Source organism: Cavia porcellus, unplaced genomic scaffold, assembly GCF_034190915.1.
Source record: "Cavia porcellus strain 051 isolate PalLab524CR breed Dunkin Hartley unplaced genomic scaffold, mCavPor4.1 scaffold_38, whole genome shotgun sequence".
Classification (NCBI taxonomy): Eukaryota; Metazoa; Chordata; class Mammalia; order Rodentia; family Caviidae; genus Cavia; species Cavia porcellus.
Window position 1 is genome coordinate 7,834,177 of NW_026947521.1, and position 19,618 is coordinate 7,853,794.

Consider the following 19,618-nt stretch of genomic DNA (forward strand, 5'->3'; position numbering starts at 1 on the left):
ATCAGGTTTCATAAGTAACATGGGTTTATTCTTATGCTGATTGCACTTTGGCAAATGAAGGCTGGGCTCTGCTGCCAGCCCTGCTGCAGATGGTAGATTTGGCTCCTCCCAGCAGGCCAGGTTGAGTGTGCTCTCTGTGTGTTGATTAAGGATCCAGTTTAAGAGGGCATTAACTTTCCAGAGCGAGTTTTTCTCAAGCCATGAGACCCAGGTGCAGGAATGTATGTAGCGCCAATCTTCCAAGTGCTTTTTTAAGCCTCTGACTTGTATCATGTCCATTAATTGACCAATTCAAGTCACAGGATGGTGCTCAAAGTCAGGTAGCAGGAAAGTACATTTTGGCCACCACAAGGCCATTCAAGTATGTGAGGTGTATAATTTTATCATAGGAAACAACAAACTGAAACACAGTTTTCAAACTCAAAACATCCTCTTTCTTCCACAATGTCAAAGAGGACACAGCCCCTAGATCTTTCAACATACTGACAACTTTCATCTATGTGAATTTGACTTTCTCAGCATTTCTGTTAAATCACAATGTTCACGACTGAACACAAGCCTCCACATGAGGCCTGACCTGCACTGATTTTGCCAAGTGGCTTTAGTGGGTTTGACAATAGTGGTCCAAGATTTAAACCTTACCTGAACAAGAGCACTGCCCAGAACACAGAAATGAAATGGCTTGGGGAATTTTTTAAAATATCAGTTTTGGTGTTATTGTTTTACTGAGTACTAAAGATAGTTTTCTTCCAAAGTATGAGGGAGGGTCATTCAGAATGATAACTCCAGACGCCTCTCTCTAAATTCTATTTTGTAATCACAGGAACAAAATTCTCTACCTAAATAATATTCTTAGGCCATTTTAGAGCTGATAAAGCACTTAAATATAAATATCCAATTTCATTTAACTTTTAACAATTCTGGGAAAGCCATTATTTTCTCCCTTCCCAAAAGATGAGGAAATTGAGTCAGATGGAAGGACCATGCTTGCCTTGCCCAGTGAACACTCTCTCTGCCTCCCAGCCTGCAGAGAAGGGGCCTATCTCCTTTCTCTGTCTGCCTAGCTAATGTCTATCTTTAAGTAAATCGCTACTCAATGGCATTTCCTCCATAAGCTGTGCCTTGCTTTCATTTTCAGTAAATATTTATCAGGTGTCATTTAGAAACAAGGACTCTACAAGATGCTGGGAACACCACAGTGAAGAGAGGTCCTTGTACTTACATGGCTAAGTACAGGACCAGAGGCAGAGACATTAAATAACTAATTACATTATTAGCCAATTAATCACAACTGTGGTAAGTGCAACAAAGGAAATGCTAGTGCCTCTATTTCTCACTGTAGCATTTACTATGCTTAGCTGTAACAAGTTATTTGTCTTTGTTCCTCACTATGGGTAGAAAGTGTAGATGTTAACTGGCTTGTATTTTCATGCTTGGTACAACTCCCCAATAAAAATCTTAATAATTATTTGTGGAATGAGTAGTTAAATAATCAAATGAACTTACCCCACATACTAAATTAGCCAGCCAGGAGAACACTTTAAGATTTTAATTCCCATATTTTCATCTATACACTGTATTTCTAAGAAATGGCAATGATCTAATAATTTAACACTAGCCTGTTACACAACTACAAATAAAAAGGGATTAACTCAACCATATATATTATTTATATATTATGCTTGTCTATAATATAAAAACCCATGTAGGTACAGATATCTTGTAATATGTATCTTTATTAACTCACACTTAACTAAATGGCCCTATACTCCTTATCCTGATTCTCACTTAGGCATTTATGATGGAATACGTTTTTGTTTTTGTTTTTGTTTTGGTAATGGGAATTGAACTCATGACCAGGCACTTCCAAGGCAGGCGCTTATGCCACTGAGCTAAATCCCCTGCCCTATGATGGAATATGTTAAACACATAAACTTAACTATAAAATTAAAAATGGGCTTGTGTCTAAATAAATGGTAGTAACAGATATTACAAATAACATATTACATAAATACAAATATATATAAATTTGGGCTTGTGCGTTCAATAAAAACTGCCTATATGTATAATTCAGAGCTTGTGCTTCAAAGTATGATGCTGGGACTAGTGTGGTGGTACACAACTATAATCCCAGCACTGCGGAGGCTGAGGCAGGAGGATCACTGCAAGTTTGAGGCCAATCTGGGCTAAATAGTGAGGAATTGGAGCTTGGCCTGAATTACACAGTGAAACCCAAACCAAACCAAATAATGTTGAAACAAGAAACTTGCATATTATTTCATTCTACAAGTATTATTCACAGCATGGTCAGTATGTTGTCCTGACTTAGTCAAAGACATTAAGAAATCTTACTGAGGGCTGGGGATTTAGCTCAGCAGCATAAGCATCTGCCTGACAAGCACAAGGTCTTACATTTGATCCCCAATACCAAAAAAAAAAAAAAAAAAAAAAAAAAAACCTCACTGAATATTGAATTTTTTTGGAATTCATAGAAGTTACAATACAACCTTCAGGAAACTACAAATCTTTCTTGTACTCTTTTCTAAAAGAGTAAAATTAAAACACTGAGATTCCATCTCACTCCAGGAAAAAAACTCTATTGTCAAGAAATCAACCAACAACAAATGCTGGAGGGGCTGTGGGGGAAAAGGATCCCTTCTTCACCGTTGGTGGGAGTGCAGACTAGTGCAACCACCGTCAAAATCAGTGTGGAGACTCCTCAAAAGACTAAAATAGAGGTTCCATTTCACCCACCTATTCTGCATCTTGGTATCGTCCCAAAGGAATTTAAAGCATCATACTACAGTAACATACACATACCCATGTTTATAGTGGTACAGCTTGTAGTAGCTAAATCTTAGAAATAGCCCAAGGGCCCATCAATTGATGAATGGATAAAGATGTGGAGGGTTTTTTATACAATGGAGTACTACTCTACCATAAGTGAGGATAAGCAGGCAGCCATGCTGGCTGGGAGAACCAAGAAGGAAAGTATGTGGCTGCCCTCTGCAACCCTGCACCAGTGGTGGCCCTGCAGACTGCGGAGAACCCAGAAGGAGGCCATCCCTAACCTTAACCTTTACCCTCATCCTCCATGAGCCAGTCACCTGATTTGGAGGAACACAGGCTGAAATAACAACAGAAGTAAAGAAATAATCTAATGCTTGTATTGTTTGATTGACTTTGCAGGCCTAAAATCAATAGTCTGAGCAATTATTTAGAGAACAAACTGCAACATAATAACTATTGTGGATTTCCTACCATCTCTTTACTGTTCTGTTTTATTCCCTTTAAAATAAAAAAAGAAAAAGAAATAAGGATAAGCTTGAGATATTTCTGGATAACTAGTTGTACCCTGAAATCATACTCTTAAATGAAATAAATCAGACACACATGTAAATACTGCATTGTTTCTCTGGTATGAGAAACAAAAAGGGTAAAGAAGCACCAAAATGTGTAATAAATATTGAGAAATGGAAAGCAAATGTTCAAATGAGAAGGGAAACAAGGGAGAGGAGAAGGGAAAGGAAGAACGGCACAAGATTTAAAAAAAAAAAAAAAGTGAACAGAAGGACCCATATTGGTGTACCCTGTAAAAAAACTTTCAAAATTGATGAAGAAATAAGATACTTCCACAAAAAAGTACCCCTGAAGAAATTCATGACCACCAAACCAGCACTGCAAAATGTTCTGAAGGACATTCTAAAAAGAAATAACAAGGACTACAACTGCATGAACCCTAAAAGAATGAATCCACCACACAAGGCATGTAATTAAAAGTAATTTTAAACTGGCTTTTGAAAACAACCTGGTTTAGGAAGATGGTGGATCAATAAGCAGCAAAGTAAAAAGCCTCTCTGAGAGAAACAGAGACTGGAATATAGCATCCTAGAGAAGACCAGATGGAAGAGATGGATCCTCTCAATCCAGGAAGAAACTAAAGTGAAAAAAAAGGGGCGGGGGGGAATGTGGACAGAAGGCTGTAGCCAAACGCAGTCTCACTGGAGCTGATCCCACTGTGTGTGAAACACCAGTGGAATCCAAAGTCACACAGTCACCGTGCAGTTGGCAAGCCTGAGGGCCTTAGCAGGAAGACATGATTGCAGAGCGGCAGACCAGAGATCTGCAGCAGCTAGTGGTAAGTGTCGGGAACTCAGTCTTCCTGCGGATGTGGGCGATTTTCTGGGCAACATTTTGGAGTCAGGCAGGATAAGCCTGGAACCAGAACTGCAGCAGCTTCAGTCAGTCACTTCTAGTGCAGAGAAGATTGGTGAGAATTGCTTGGACTGAGTCCTGTCCCGTGCGCAATCAACCGAGGATGAGGTTTCCCTGAAGCTATCTCTAACCAGCCCCATCTGCATGGCACACACTAATGTAGTGAAGACTCCCAGTGGTTGACCAGTGAGCAGGGAGGGGCCAGCCTTCCCTGGCCCTGCTTATACTCAAGAGGTCACCAGCAGACTGGGGAGGGCAGCAATCCCTAGTCAACATGCTTCAGAGTAATCGTAACCAATATAGGAAGTGCCAGGAACCCCCACTATCCACTTGTCTGGGAGAAACCAGAAACATGACAAGAAGAAACAAAAGGAAGTCTCTAGCCTCCAACCTAAACAGTACTGGCCCATGAGAGGTAAACACAGAAGAGGTTGGGGTTGCACACCTGCAGTTTCTGAAGAAGCAGCATCTGACACAAAGAAATATCTTCATGACATTATAAAAGAACTAAAAACAGAAATTCTAATACAAGTAAAAGAAGATATAAGAAAAATAATAGGGGCTGGGATTTAGCTCAGTGGCATAAGCGCCTGCCTTGCAAGCATGTGGTCGTGAGTTTGATCCCTAGTATTGGTAAAAAAAGTTAAAAAAAAAAAAAAGAAAAATAATAAAAGAAATGCTAAGCACCTCTCAAGAAGGCACAAATGGAAGAATAGAGGGAATGGAGGAGCATAGAAAAAGGAGGGAAACCTTTGATGAAGAATATAAAAAAAAATCTAGAATACATGAAACAGAGATTATTAGGAAATTAAAAACTCCATTGAAAGCTGGCAAAATTGCTTGAAAGAAACTAAAGATGTAAACTATCAAACCTTGAAGATAGGTTTGCAACGTGTGATTGCAAAAGGAAAGATCTCTTAAAAATAACAAGGAACCAGGAAATAATAATACAAAGGCTAGAAGATGACAAGAGGATCTATAACTGAAGAATAAAAAATGTGAGTGAAGAAGCAGGGGTAAACATAAATGAAATACAAAGGCTACTTACAGAAATAATTAAAGAAAACTTCCCAAGCATAGGAAAAGGGAATGATATTTAGATATATGAGGCATACAGAACTCTAACCAGCTATAACCAAAATAGATCTATACCCAGATATATAATAAGATTCCAGAAATTCAACACAAGAACAGAATATTAAAAGCTATCAGAGGAAAGAAATAGGAGGAAATAAAAATAAATATAAATATAAATATAAAAATAAAAAATAAAGGAAAACCCATCAGAATCATGACAGACTTCTCGACACAAACCATCAAGTCAAGAAAAGCTTGGAGTGAAGTAGTCCAAGCTCTCAAAGAAAATAATCTCCAACCCAGAATGATGTACCCTGCAAAGGTAAATCAAAATTGCTAACATGGATGGCCTCAATACACTAATAAAAAGAAACACAGGCAGAGTGATCAGGAGATAGGGTCCATCAAGATGTTCTATATAAGAAATATAATTAACCTGAAAGAGGGTATATGGACTGAAAGTCAAAGATGAGAAAATAATGCTCTGTGTTACAGGGAACCAGAAAAAAGAGGGAGTAACTCGTCCTTCAGCTGCAGATTGGTTGGAAAGACATAACACTTTTGGGCTGGGGATTTAGCTCAGCGGCATAAGCGCCTTCCTTGCAAGTGTGCGGTTGTGAGTTCAATCCATGGTACTGATAAAAACGAAAAAGACAAAAAAAAATAGTAATACTTTTATACAATAGAGAACTACTCAGATATAAGGAAGGAAAACCTTGAGGCTCTTGTAAGTAAACTGATACAACTTGAGATCAAGCTCAAGGGTAAAAAGGTTCAGAACCACTTAGGTAAACAGCAGGTTGTCTCCCTAATCTAAAAACTAAAGGAGATAGTGGGATACAAAATGTACAATGTATCCTGTAAAAGTGAAAGGGGAGGAATTGTCTAAAAGGGAAAGCAGAGGACATTGTTAATCTTGTATCATGATTTGAAACCCATATTGTTTTCATTGCTGTTTAGTTTGGTTATAATAGTCTGTTCCAGTTTGTCTACTTGTACTAGATTTGAAGGCATGGACAGCTATGCTAAAGATAGCAGGATATACTATGGTAACCATTTTTAATTTCCTATTAATCTGAAGCCCTGTATTGCTTTCACTGTCTTGTTCTGACTGGTTTTGAATCTGTTTTGTTTGATTGCTGTCTTGACTGATTTTATTCAAATCTGTTATGTTTGATAGTATCAAGTCTGAGAGTCTACTCTGAAGACCATAAGATTCCCTATGATACCCACTCTGGTTTGACTATTACCCTCTTTTAAAGTCCTATAATGTCTCCAATGTTTTGTTTTTATTGATTTTGTTCTGTACTGCTATGTTTAATTTTATTGTGCCTGATGATATGGGCAATTCTATTGAAGATAACAAGAGACATCATAGTAACCATTGTAGATCACCTTGTATAGTGATTTAAGTCATGTACTATGCCCATCCTTTTGTTTTGAATGACCCCATTTTGTTTTTTTCTCATTTGGTTTTATTCTCTAATAAAAAGATTTTTAAAATTAAAAAAAAAAAAAACCTAGTTTACCAGAAGGACTTAGCACCATCTAGAGGACAAAGCTGGAGAAACCTGAGGTCAAAAAAATGTAGCTTCTATAACAAGGTAACAGATGATATAGGAAAAAGTATACAAAAATGTAGCAACACCATGCCTCATCTAGCTGATTTACCAATTCATATTGGACAACAGAATTTAACTATTACTATTACATTTATTTTAAAAACCTAACTCTCCATATCATTAATAGGTTTTCCAGTGAGGTTTCCACTGCCATTATAAAATACCTACAAGGGACAGAACTTTCTATGCTAAATTAGGCACCAATAAAGAAGAATGACCCATTGGCACAGTTCCTGTCCTCTAACTTGTAGCCAGAGTTAAAGGGGCTTGATTTTTAATTTGTGTAAACAACAAAAAGTCAAGAGCTTCCGAGAAATTCTGAAACAGAAGATTAGTTTGGTGGCTACACACAGGTACAGATTCAAGTGGCAAGTGTGTCAGGAAAGAGTAACCAGTTGGAGAATAAGGTAGAAATCTAGACAGGAGGTGCCATAGCCTGAACTGAACAGAAACAAAGGGCCATCTGAGAAAGGAGAAAGAATGTCCACTGGGTTTAGACATCACTACAACATGCAGGATATCTCTCAACTGCAGCAATTTCTTAAAAACTGTTCATTCTCTTCACACTTTCCCTCTCAATTTCAAGATTGTTATGAATTACAAATTAAACATTAGAAAAAAACCAAAATAAACATTAGGACTTAGCATAAAGATAAATGTATCACAAAAACTGAAAGGAACATACAGCTTATAAAAATGAACTTCTAATGGTTCAACTACAGGAAACAGTGCAGGCCACAGCAGCTTGACTGATCTGGAGGGGAGGGGCCAGCATACACTGTCCCTGTCTGCAACTCACTAGCACACGGCAGTGGGAAGGGTCATCTAGCCAGCACACTTCAGAAGAATTGTAATCAACAAAGAAAGAAACTGGGGCCTCCTGGAAGAAACAAAAAAGATGGGAAGAGGAAACAACAACAAAAAGTCCCTAGGTCCCAACCCTGAGAACATTGACCCAGGGCAGGTAAATACAAAGGAGAATGAGAACAGCAAACATGCAATATCAGACACAGTGCCAGTGGACATAAAGAGATATCTTCAGGACCTCATAGATGAGTTCAAAAGTGAAATATTTAGCCAAATAAAGCAAAATATAGGACGATTAATAAAAGAGAGCACCCCTAAGCACCCCTCAAACAGACACAGATGGAAGAAGGGAAGAACTCAAACAAAGGAGAGAACCATTTGATGAAGAATATAAAAAAAATATAGAATACATGAAGAGATCACCAGGAAATTAAAAACTCTATAGAAAGATGGCAAATCAGCTTGAAACAAATTAAGGATAGATTATCCAACCTGGAGGATAATTTTGCAATGTGGGAGTATGAAAGGGAAAACTTTTAAAAATAACAAGGAAACAAGCAGTAATAATACAAAGGCTAGAAGACGACAAAAAGATCTGTAATTTGAGAATAATGTGAATGAAGAAGCTGGGCTACAAACAAAGGAACTACAAAGGTTATTCACAGAAATAATTAAGGAAAACTTCCCAAATATAGGAAAAGAAAATGATATTCTGATACATGAGGCACACAGAACTCCAGCCACCTACAACCAAAACAGAGCTACATCCAGGCATATAATAATCAACATCCCAGAAATTCAATATAAGAACAGAATATTAAAAGCTGTTAGAGACAAGAAACAGATAACCTATAGAGGAAGGCCCATCAGAATAACGGCACTTCTTGACACAAACCATCAAGTCAAGAAGAGCCTGGAGCGAAATATTCCAAGCACGAAAGAAAATAACCTCCAACCCAGATTGATATGCCCTGCTAAACTATCTCTAGAAATTAGTGGAGAAACAAGATGCTTCCAAGACAAAGAGGAACTTGGGAAATTCGCAACCACCAATCCAACTCTACAGCGAACACTGCAGGGCATTCTAGAGAGAGAAAAGTACTAGGATTCCAGGAACAGTGGCAAAGAGGCCTCAATGCATAGAGCAGAAAACAGAATGAAGAAGATAAGCAGACAACTGATAGCAAAAAAAAAGAGCATAACAGAAATGAGGCAGAGAAGATTTTATTCAAAATTGATAGTAACAAGTCTGAGACTATAGGCAACTACACTGAAGATGACAAGACTCTTCGAAACACATTCTGGTTTGATAACTGCCGGTTTTTGAAGTTCTATACTATATACAAAGTTGTGTTTTTATTAATACTGTTATGCACTGATATATTCAATTATACTATGTCTGATGATATAGCCAATTCTGTCGGAGATAACAAGAGACAACACAGGAACCATGGTAGAACTCTTTGTACAACGGTCTTATATGTGAACTCTTTGTACAACGGTCGTTTCATGTGTTTATAGGAATATGTTTTGTTTTGTCTTGCTTTGTTTTGTTTCTCCCTCTAATATAGAAAAGATACAAATACATGTTAAGACTCATACATGTGTAGAATCTATAAACAGTTTATAAGAACTGATCTTATGACACATGATGAAATGAACAGATACTTTAAAGAAAAAGAGACACTAAAATACCCAGTGCTGATCCTGGAGTGTCATAATGTGAAACCCAGCAATAGTATTACTCTTTGTTTAGAGTGATACTAGTGATAGTTGGGATTATTCAATCTCAACATAATTGAAGATATGGATAACTGCATGTATGTCTAAGTGTATAGGATTGATAACCATATTTCTAAGTTTTTGTTAGATAGTTGAACAGAACTGGTTGCAATCTCACTGTTTAAATCCCCGCTTTATATGCTCCACCTTAGTATCTTGAATAACTATTTGTAAGAAAACAATCTGTAATCATCAACTAGTGATTTCTTACTGCTTATTTTTTTCTTTGAAATTATGTATTATTTCTACCTGTTTTCTGTTTTGTTTAGTCTTTCCTTTTTTTTTGTCTTTTTCCTTTTTATCAGTACTGGGGATCAAACTCACGACTGCCTGCTTCCAAGGCAGGCGCTTATGCCGCTGAGCTAAACCTCCAGCCCCTGTTTAGTCTTTCTTTAAATTAAATTTTAAAAAAAAGACACTACATTACCCAGTGCTGATCACAGAGTGTCATGTTGTGAAATTCAGCAATACTATTATTCTTTGTTCAGAATGATTTTAACCTGCTTTAGTTTGTTTAATCTAAACATAAATGAAGATATGGATAACTGCATGTATGTTTAGTGTATAGTATGGACAATCATGTTACTAAGTTTTTGTTGGACAGTTGAACAGAACTGTTTGCAGTCTCTCTGTTTGAATTCCCACTTTCCCAAATTTTTGTACGTTGAACAACTATTTGTAAAATGACAATATGTAACATCAACTAGTGATTTCTTACTGTTTATTTTTTTTCTCTAAACATATGTATTATTTCTATTTTCTGTTTTGTTTAGTCTTTCTTTAAATAAAAATTTTAAAAAATAGTTCAACTACAGACACTGCTAGTACAGCACAATAAAAGTAACTTATGCAAGTTAAATTGTACTCTCCAATTCTAAACACACTCAGCAAAGTTTTTCTTTTCCTAGGTCCTTCACTTTAGAATGCCTTTAAAGGCATAACATAAATTCCTAAGACATTGAACACCATTAAGAACACACTGTTTAGAGTAAAAGCCTTAATAGACCCAGCTACCAGAAACATACCTGAATTGAGGAAAAATTGAGGGGAATCTCCATGAATGCCCACAGTACCAGGTCCCAAGGAGTTAGATAAGGTGTTCACAAAGGAAAATACTCCACTCATGATTCCAAAGCCCAAGCCAGAAACTAAAAAGAAAGAAAATGCTATTAAACCCTTTTCCTGCTATGATTTCTCGCCAAATCAAATTTCTAAGGACTAAGAATACGATTTCGTTGAAGAAGTATGTACACATGCTGTTGTGAAAGAGGAGACAACTGATTCTGGAAAGGTATATGCCTGGCTAAATGATAAGCAAAGAGAAAGAGGAAGAGAAAAAAAAATGAGCAATGGAATGCAGCACAGAAATGGAAAAAGGGGAAAAAAAGATGAGTCAGAAGAGGACACTTGTGTCATAATTGAACAGAGGCTACAGAGTTACATTTGTTGGCTTTGAACTGGTATGACATTGGGGGAATAATCATACATTTTAAGGAATGACTCCTGAGCCACAGAGAGTGATGTGACTCAACTAAGGGACCTTGACCCAAGATTTAAGCATAGTTTTGAAAGCACAATATGCAGAGACGATAACTATATTAATATGAAGAGCCTTTCTAGTACAGCCAATGTATGGAAAACATAAAGTAAGTAACAGTTACATCACTTTACAATTGTTAACTAGAGTGTCGTGTCCAAAATCTAACTTTCAAACACAGTTAATATTTAATGGGCATGACAGGGATATAGCTCAGCAGCAAAAGTGCCTGCGTGGTAAGCACAAGGTTGTTCAATCTCCAGTACCAGAAAAAAAAAAAATTAATGGGCATAAAGTTAAGGGTCATCAGCAATCATTTTCCTTTACATAAGGGACCAGGAAAAATAAATACTGATAGACAGGTCAAGGCAGTAATTAAATGGTGCTTGGCATCTATACAGATATAAAAGACGAAAATGGCTTTTATGTTAAGTCTGATTTTCTTTTTCTTAACACCATGTGGTTGTAACTTACCATAGCCCAACAATTGCATAGAGGGTGCTGCCTCATCCGGGTTTATGCTCTTCAAACCCTTACTGGCTTTCCTAAAATTAAATCATACAATAAAAAAGACAAAGAAGAAGAAAAGAGAAAGAAAAAAGTATACATTAGAAAAATATACAAGACATTTCAAATTCAGAATTTACTGGGGTTTCTGGTCAGGTCATACTCTTCTAGATGCCACTTAAACAAAATCCAGAACGTTTTAAAGAAAGTCAACTAAAATTTCCAACTAACATCTTCCTTTTTTCTGATGGTTGCACAAAAGATATATACAGTATATATGAATAAACGAGCCACCAGAGATTTAGTTTAATAAGAAAAACAGCAACACTATTTTCTGAGGTCAGTATTTATCTCAGTATCCTGTGGAATTTACCATTCTGAATTTTCTTCTTTCCAAACCACTAGGTCTTCATCTCCACTCTGCTGGCACTGTACTGTGTCCCCACTAGAGCCACCCTGATGCTTCCACCCTCCCTCCTGCCTTCTACTTCACAGAACTAAAGCTCTCCTCAGTCTTCAAGGTTCAGCTCAATTTTCCTTTTTCTTTTGTAGTGGGTCTGAACCCAGGGCCTCCTACATGCTAAGCATACCTACCAGTAGCCACACCATAGCCTCCAGGCAGCAATTTCTTAAAGCTACCTCTCCCAGCGGTTGGTACACATTAATCTCTCCTTATTGTTGAATCCTAGAAGGGGCCAGTCATATAGTCTGCTAGTTGAAAAATATTTTATGTATTTATTTCATATCACTTATTAGGCTTGAGAAAAAAATACTCATATTCTAATGAGTACATTCTTACACTCTAATACTCTTATTAGTACCGGGGATCGAACTCACGACTGTGCGCTTGCAAGGCAGGCACTTACGCTGCTGAGCTAAATCCCCAGTCCCCTTTTTTGGTATTTTTGAGACAAGGTCTCTCTATGTAGTTCAGGCTGGCCTTGACTCTTTGTAGCTCAGGCTGATCCTCCTGCCTCAGCCTCTCAAATGCTGGGATTACAGGAGTGCACCACCACACCCGGCTTACTCTAATGCTCTTATTAAAGTATATAGAATGAAAACTATTATCAGAATAGGAGGTAAATACTTGATTGAAAGGATAACTACTGTTCAATATGGAAAGATGTTCAGCATGATCATATCCACGCTACCGTTACAGCCAAGTCACAAACTCTACGTGAGTCCCCATTAACCATGAAGACGTGTGAAATGTGAGGTGTCATTGATCAGTTCCACTTCTGTCACTATTACTAATCCCTGCTGGCTAGATGCTCTGCAACAGTATAAAATCCTGTCTTGATGAATATTTAAATTATAATCACTATAAAGCATGTTTATTAAAATAATAAAGGCATCAAAACACTTTAGAATGATTTACCAAAAAACACTGAAACATACAAGAGTTAGGTTAACTCCAAAAAGAGACAATTAAATTAAGCAGAACCACTTATTTTTCTAGCACTGTGCTCATTTAAATTTCAAGATATGCATATTCATTACAGTTTTAACTGTTCTTTACAAAAGTAAAAATGCCATAGATTACATTAAGGCAAGTTGAATTCAACCAAAATAGTAGTATGTATAATAAAAAATGTCCTTGGCTTTTCTAGTCTCAGAATAAACTGGTGTTTTGGAGGTCTCCAATTGGAAGTACTGTTAGATTCCCAGGAACTGAGTCAGAAATTTAAGTGACTCTCTTCCTATTTCTCTGGATTAGTAGCCAATTCAGTTGTCTACTTTTTCTAAATAAAATAGTTATTTGTCACAGGGTTGCTGGAAAGAACTAATTAAAGCTTTAGAGTCATGTATGTAATAATAATAATTCCCATTAACACATGCATCAATATAGAAAAATCAATAAACTGGAAGGATTACTGTTTTAAATAAACTGTTTAAAAGTAAATAAAAGATATTTACTATCTGGTACAGCAAAAACTGCTATCACAATGTATTAAATACATAGATTCAAAAGTTTAGTAAACTTCCTCATCCAGTGTGGTGGCAGGAAATGTTATGTACGGCACTGGCAGTTCTCACAGAGTTAAAATCGGGAAGTGAGGACGCACAATTAATCATTGGTTTCCTTGTTCCTGACAAGCAGAGCACATGACTGACTAGAAGCTGCGCTTTTAATCTATCCATTTCATTGAACTGGCAAATTTGTGCAGATTTTTAAGAACAAAAAAGGAAAAATAAAAAATTCTAATTTTTAAAATATAACTTTGAAAACTGATAAATTCCAGTCTTTCTCATTTGTTCTATTCTTTTTTGAATGCATGCATAAGGAAGAATAAAAAAAGGTGGAGAGAATATCAAAGAATACGTACACAGATTAAGGATACCATTTTAGAAATTTTTAAAAATAGAGTGATGCCTCTTTGAAAAAAACTGCAGCAGAAGCAGCGGTGGTGATGCACATCTGCAGTCCCAGCACTTGGAAGGCTTAGGCTGGGTCACTTGGAGTTTTAGGCCAGTCTGGACCACACAGTCAGTTCAAAGCCAGCCTAAACTACAAAGCAAACTCTATCTCAAAAAAAAAAAAAAAAAATCTGTAGCTCAACTCAAGAACTGAAGGACTTGTCAATACCTACATTAGTAAAAACTACAAAAAAAAAAAAAAAAAAACCCCAGCTGCAACAGTTACATTAACTTTTTTTGTAGAAGTGATTTTCTAAAATTATAAAACATTTATGGTATAAGCATTAAAAGAAAATTAAGTTACAGAAGTTTCAATTCAAACAGAACAAATTCTAATGTCTAAATGTTTTAGGTAACATTAAGTGTTAGGCAACATAAGAGTTACCTAAACTGTTTTAGGGAACACACACATTTTAGGCAATATAACTTTTTTTTAATTAGTGTAGAAAGAGCTATCTTCTGTGACCACGGCCAATTTGTCACTGTGCAAAGTTTTATCAGCTGAAAGTTACTATTCACTCCTATCCCTCTATTTGAATATAGTATACCATAAGAGAGCAATTTAAATTAACCATCTAATAATCAATTATTATAAACATTGCCAAACCTATTTTAACACAATTACATAACATTTCAAAAATTTGCTGGAAAATTCTGTAGCATATTTCAAAGGCTTACTAAAGATGCAATATAAAACTACTACAAACAAAGACACTTGTCAGTACAAGTTTGTCTTACCATCTCTGCAAATTTCCCAATGTCCTTTTGGGGAGGCAAATGTGGTTTCCCCAAGAGGTCAAAGAGGCTTCTTTAAACTTCCTAGCATGAGTCTGCAAACTGGTGGCTGTTATTTCTTGTGTAGTCCTAGTCCCTTACCGCTGTCATTAAAAATGTGCACCTGTGCTTAGCTTATAGTCCTTTGGAATCATAGATCAATGCCAAGAAAAGGCTGCCATTTGAGGTGGAAACCACGAAGAAATTAGGTAGAGAAGAACAGCAGATACTCATTTAGGCACTCTGGTAAGGCAGATTTTAGAACATACAGGTTCTAAAGGATTACTAAATCTATGTTTTCCTGTGAAACTGTGTGATAGAAAAGAACTTTTTGAAAAACTAGAACCAGTCCATAAAAAAGTAATTGGCTCATTACAAAACCAACAAAACCAATGATGTCACTGATGGAAAAACCTAGTGAAATGTGAAGCTGAGTTATTAAAAGTACGATGTCCAGGCAAGGATATTACTTAAGACGATGCCACAGAATACAACCCTGGGTCCTGAGCACAGGTGAAAACTAGGCACTGGCGGAAGGAGCATGTCCGTGGTCTTCTAAGATCCCCATGAAGAAGAAATGAGGAATGTCTCACCTTGAAAGGGACATAATAAAAATCATGTGGCAAACATTTCATTGATGTGGTGAGGGGGCAGACATCAGAAGATGATTTTGACTACATACAGAAACATACCATGATGCCTGGCTTTAAATATTGTTTGTTATTTGTTGCTCTTTAATAATTCCAGGGACTAATGGGAATTTCAATTTTAAACCTTGGCTAAGAAATTACTTTTGTTTCTAGGCAATGGCTTCCTGGTTTTCAATTTGTAACAGTAATTATTTCATTATGAAAAGAGAACTCAAAATCTATTACAAAGGGCAAACTTAAAAAATACAGAAGGTCTAACCTTTGGCAACGACAATTTATCAGAAGCCTATTAAGAGATGTTGCTGATGTTCAATCTGGATTATATCTCCTAAATTCATGGAGAACTGTAATTACTTCATTTGCAGAAATGAAAAAAGATAACACATTTATCACTCAATTGTTACTCTATAATCAAAGCCAGTTTCATAACTGCCTGAAAATATGGTTCCAAGTTCTAATTGTATTTCAAATCAGTGGTTTCAAGTGAGGTCCTCACAGTCATAGAGAAGGCATACTTTGTGGCCCCAAAACAAAGACTAAGCACAAGGCCTTTCTTAAACTGTTGACAGATCTGAAACCATGGGAAATATTAAAAATAAACTCTTTCAAAATATTGTAATGGAAGGCATAATCTCCATAGGAATTATGTGCTTTGTGTGCCAGGAAAAATCCAAATTCCAAGTGGGAAGGGTTTTTGTATCAGTGATTTTCCTGTATTATTTTTCTGCATAGCATTTCATCTAATATACAAGGTTACTTTCTTGTTCATTTATTTCTTGACCAATACAAAGTCCACAAGGCCTGCCTTTTCATTGCTGATGTAGCCCTCATGCTTAGGATAGTAACTGATAATGTATACAGTAAATTTTCAAAAATTACTTTTTGAATGATTAAAGGAAGAAATGTTCACAAGTTAAAAGGATATTCAATACCTGCAAGCTAGAAATGTTCTAATAACTCTGCTTAGAATTATGTAGGAAAGAATAGACCCTCAAATATCATAGGATATTAATGTGTCAAACTACCAAACATGACTCAAACACAAATGGAAAAAAAAATTTTGTTTGAACTTACTTTAAAAGTCTATAATATGCAAACCGGAACATTTCTTGGATAAAGATGGAAGGCAACACCCCAAAGATTAGTAGAAATTTTTGTGTTGGTCCATCTTTGTTGTCAGTAATGGGTGTTGCTAGGAACCAAATAAGTGATGAAATCAGTAGAGACACCAACCAAAAGAAAGCTCTGAAAATTAAGATACACAAAAGTTGCAAGTGAACATAAGCATAGAATTAATAATCATTTAAAACTCAAAACCCTCCTTTGGAAGGAACAGAGTTCCTGAACTTTCATCAGGGAAAAAATATTTTCCATAAAGTAGGGCCCTGGATCACTGAACAAGATGCATCTTCCCTATCGAGACACACACATATGCCACAAGGAAAGTTTGATTTGCCCAACAATTACTTTTTTTGAGAGAGTGTTTCACTATGCAATTCAATTCAAACTGGCCTTGAGTTCACTTTGTAGACCAGCTACGATCCTCCTGCCTCAGCCTCCCGAGTTTACCGGCATGGAAAACCATGCCTGGCACAATTACTTGTTTCCAGTGATGCTATGATGCAGATGCACATCTGAAAATCCTATTCTTTCCTCACTGGAAATCTGGTTATTCACTACTCTTCCTAATAATGGTTTTCCATCGCTGTGCCAAAACAATAAAACAACATGCAACTATTCCAAGTTTTGTATCCTCAAGACCTACGAGAAATTGCGGATTTAACCATCAGGTATCTGAAAAGGTAAGTGAGGGGAGGAGGGAGAAAGGAAACATTTCTATTAAGAGATCTAGATCAGTTTTCAAGGTCTGATTCTTAGAACAATCCTATGGACTTTAATGATTTCAGCAAGATATAGAGACGGTTATCCCAAATCCCTATTGTTTTTAAATACCATGCAATTTAGCACCTTCAAAACAGTCGTGGGAGGTGAAGTTCAGAAAAGTGGGAAACACAGCCCAACTCCCTACACATCCCTGTAAAAGCTGTCAGGAAGGAGAAAACTGAGGTTATGACTACATTCACCGCCAGCGCTCGGCATTCACCAAGCTCCCAGGAGGCGGATGCAGGATCAGGCGCATCTGTTTTCACAGGCTTCCCTCCACCTTTTGGCGCACATTTCAAACCCCTAAGGGCGCTTTTAAAAACCTGAGCCCAACATCGGGCGTGGTGGCTCACACCAGTAATCCTAGCACTCAGGAGGTTGAGGCAAACAGAAGCAGGCCCTGCACTACCTGCACATCGAGAGCCTGGCTTAAAACAAAACAATTCCACCCCGCAAACCTCCTGGCTCGGTCAATCTAGGGTGCAAGGGTGCAGCAGGCAGCATTTGGTCCCCAGGGGACTCCACATGCACAGGAAGACCTGCTAGACGGCCTGTGACCTCCGGAGACGGCGACAACTAAGTATCCATCTCCAGAAAAAAGAAGGACGCCTATGTGAGCGGATCCCTAATTTTCCTCATCCGCGCCACAAGAGGGCCTCAGTACTTCGGAGCTCGACCTCGCAATAAAGCACCCCCAGACCTGCCCAGCCGCGGGGCTGCAGACCCATGACGCGAGGGGGCGCGGGCGCTCCATTCTCCCCGCCCCTCTTGCGGCCAAGCAGGCAGGGCAGTTTGAGGGATCCTGGGGCGCGATCACCGCAGCGGGGAAGGGGCGCTCAGGGCCCGGGTTTCCCCGCGCGGCCGCCTCACCCGGCGATGAGGAAGATGATACGCAGCGGCTTGGTGGCGATGGTGAAGACGAAGAGGGCGAGTGCGGGCCCGAAGGCAATGAAGGCGCAGCCGAAGAACACGGCCGCCGTCATGGCGACCGCGGAAGCCAGCGCCGGGGCCCTGAGGGGACGCGAGGGGCGCGGACGCGGAGGGCACCAGGGCGGAGCCGAGCGGCCTCCGGGAGCCGTTAGGGCGGGGGGCGGGGCCACGAGAGGGGTGGGGCCTTCTGGGTCGGAGGCACGAGGCAGGGAACCCGGGACTGACAGTGGGCGGGGCCTGGGGCGGGACTAGAGCTCCCCAGGGGTCTTTGGGTCTAAGGCGAGAAGGCACTAGAGAGGGGGCGGAGCTAGGGCGTGCCCAGGAGGTGCCTGAGCAGGGAGAGAGGCGACTCCCGGAGAGCGGCGTGGACAGCAACTCTCGCGCAGGTCCACCTGGGGCCACCAGACGTGGGGGAACGTCCCGGCTGCACCACAGCCCTTGATCCTGAGGCACCAACCCAATTGATAGCTTTCTGAAGGAGAAAGAGGAGGAGGAAAGATTCCAGGTCAACTAAAAACCAGCGCCGGGATTCCTTTTTAAATAATCGAATCTTTTTTAAAGCAGTTTTAAAATTTGCATAATTTGTGGAACATCGTGCTTCGCCGGATTAACAGTGACCCAGGCAATGACCCACAGATTAAAAAAAAGATGAAATAGTGGTGGAAGAAGCACTTCTTTGCAGCGTTGTTTTGGCGAGCTCATTTTAATTTCAACCCCGAATCTTCAAAAAGTTGTTTTTGAAGGTATTCTCTAATTGCCCTTAGAGCAACAGTAGCATCTCCCGGGTCTCGGGAATCTTCTCCTTAGAATGCACTTTTGAGGGCAGGAATTTCACAAAACATCTTGTCAATGAATACGTTTAGAATGGAACTTACATACTATTATATTAAATTTGAGATTTTTAAATCAACGTAGCAGGAGTATGAAGAGAAACAGGCACATTTAAGAGAGTTTAGGAACTTTGCAAACAAAATCCAGTGATTACTGAACTGGATTGCATGGAGGGAGAGGGAACTGAGGAAGTCAAGGGCCTCTGGAGATAATCTGCCTTAAATGGTTGCCGTGGAGATGGAGAGAAGAGGGGAAGCAGATACAATGATGGGGGTGGGGATCATTTTGGATAATCTGTTAATCAGAGGTCCCTAGGACTTTGGCGAATCCTAGGCAATATTCAGTAGGGAGCTACATTCATAGGATCAAGGGAGATCTGGATTAAAGAGCTAGATTTGAGACTCCCGACTACTTGAAGGCTTGAAAGTAAGTAGTCAGTGAAGCAAGGACAGGACCATGCCAGAAGCCAACTTTAGGGATGACAAGAGCAACCTCCCTGAGCCACCCCTCCCCCCAAAAAATAACTAAAAAAAAAACAGCTAGAAGGGGTAATGAGGAAAATGGCTTGTGCTATCCTGCAAGTC

At 38.6% G+C, this 19,618-nt stretch overlaps 1 protein-coding gene across 1 annotated transcript in view; it reads right to left on the minus strand.

Moving 5' to 3' along the window:
* Positions 1 to 18,366, minus strand: part of Aph1b (aph-1 homolog B, gamma-secretase subunit) — a 41,328-nt gene extending 22,962 nt beyond the window's left edge. The window contains exons 1-4 of the mRNA XM_003463558.5: positions 18,144 to 18,366; positions 16,464 to 16,634; positions 11,515 to 11,585; positions 10,529 to 10,651 (exon numbers count right to left, since the gene is read on the minus strand). Of these exons, the coding sequence (XP_003463606.1) occupies positions 10,529 to 10,651; positions 11,515 to 11,585; positions 16,464 to 16,634; positions 18,144 to 18,256 (478 nt within the window). The 5' untranslated portion in view covers positions 18,257 to 18,366. The remainder of the gene's footprint in view (positions 1 to 10,528; positions 10,652 to 11,514; positions 11,586 to 16,463; positions 16,635 to 18,143) is intronic.
* Positions 18,367 to 19,618: the final 1,252 nt, after the last annotated feature.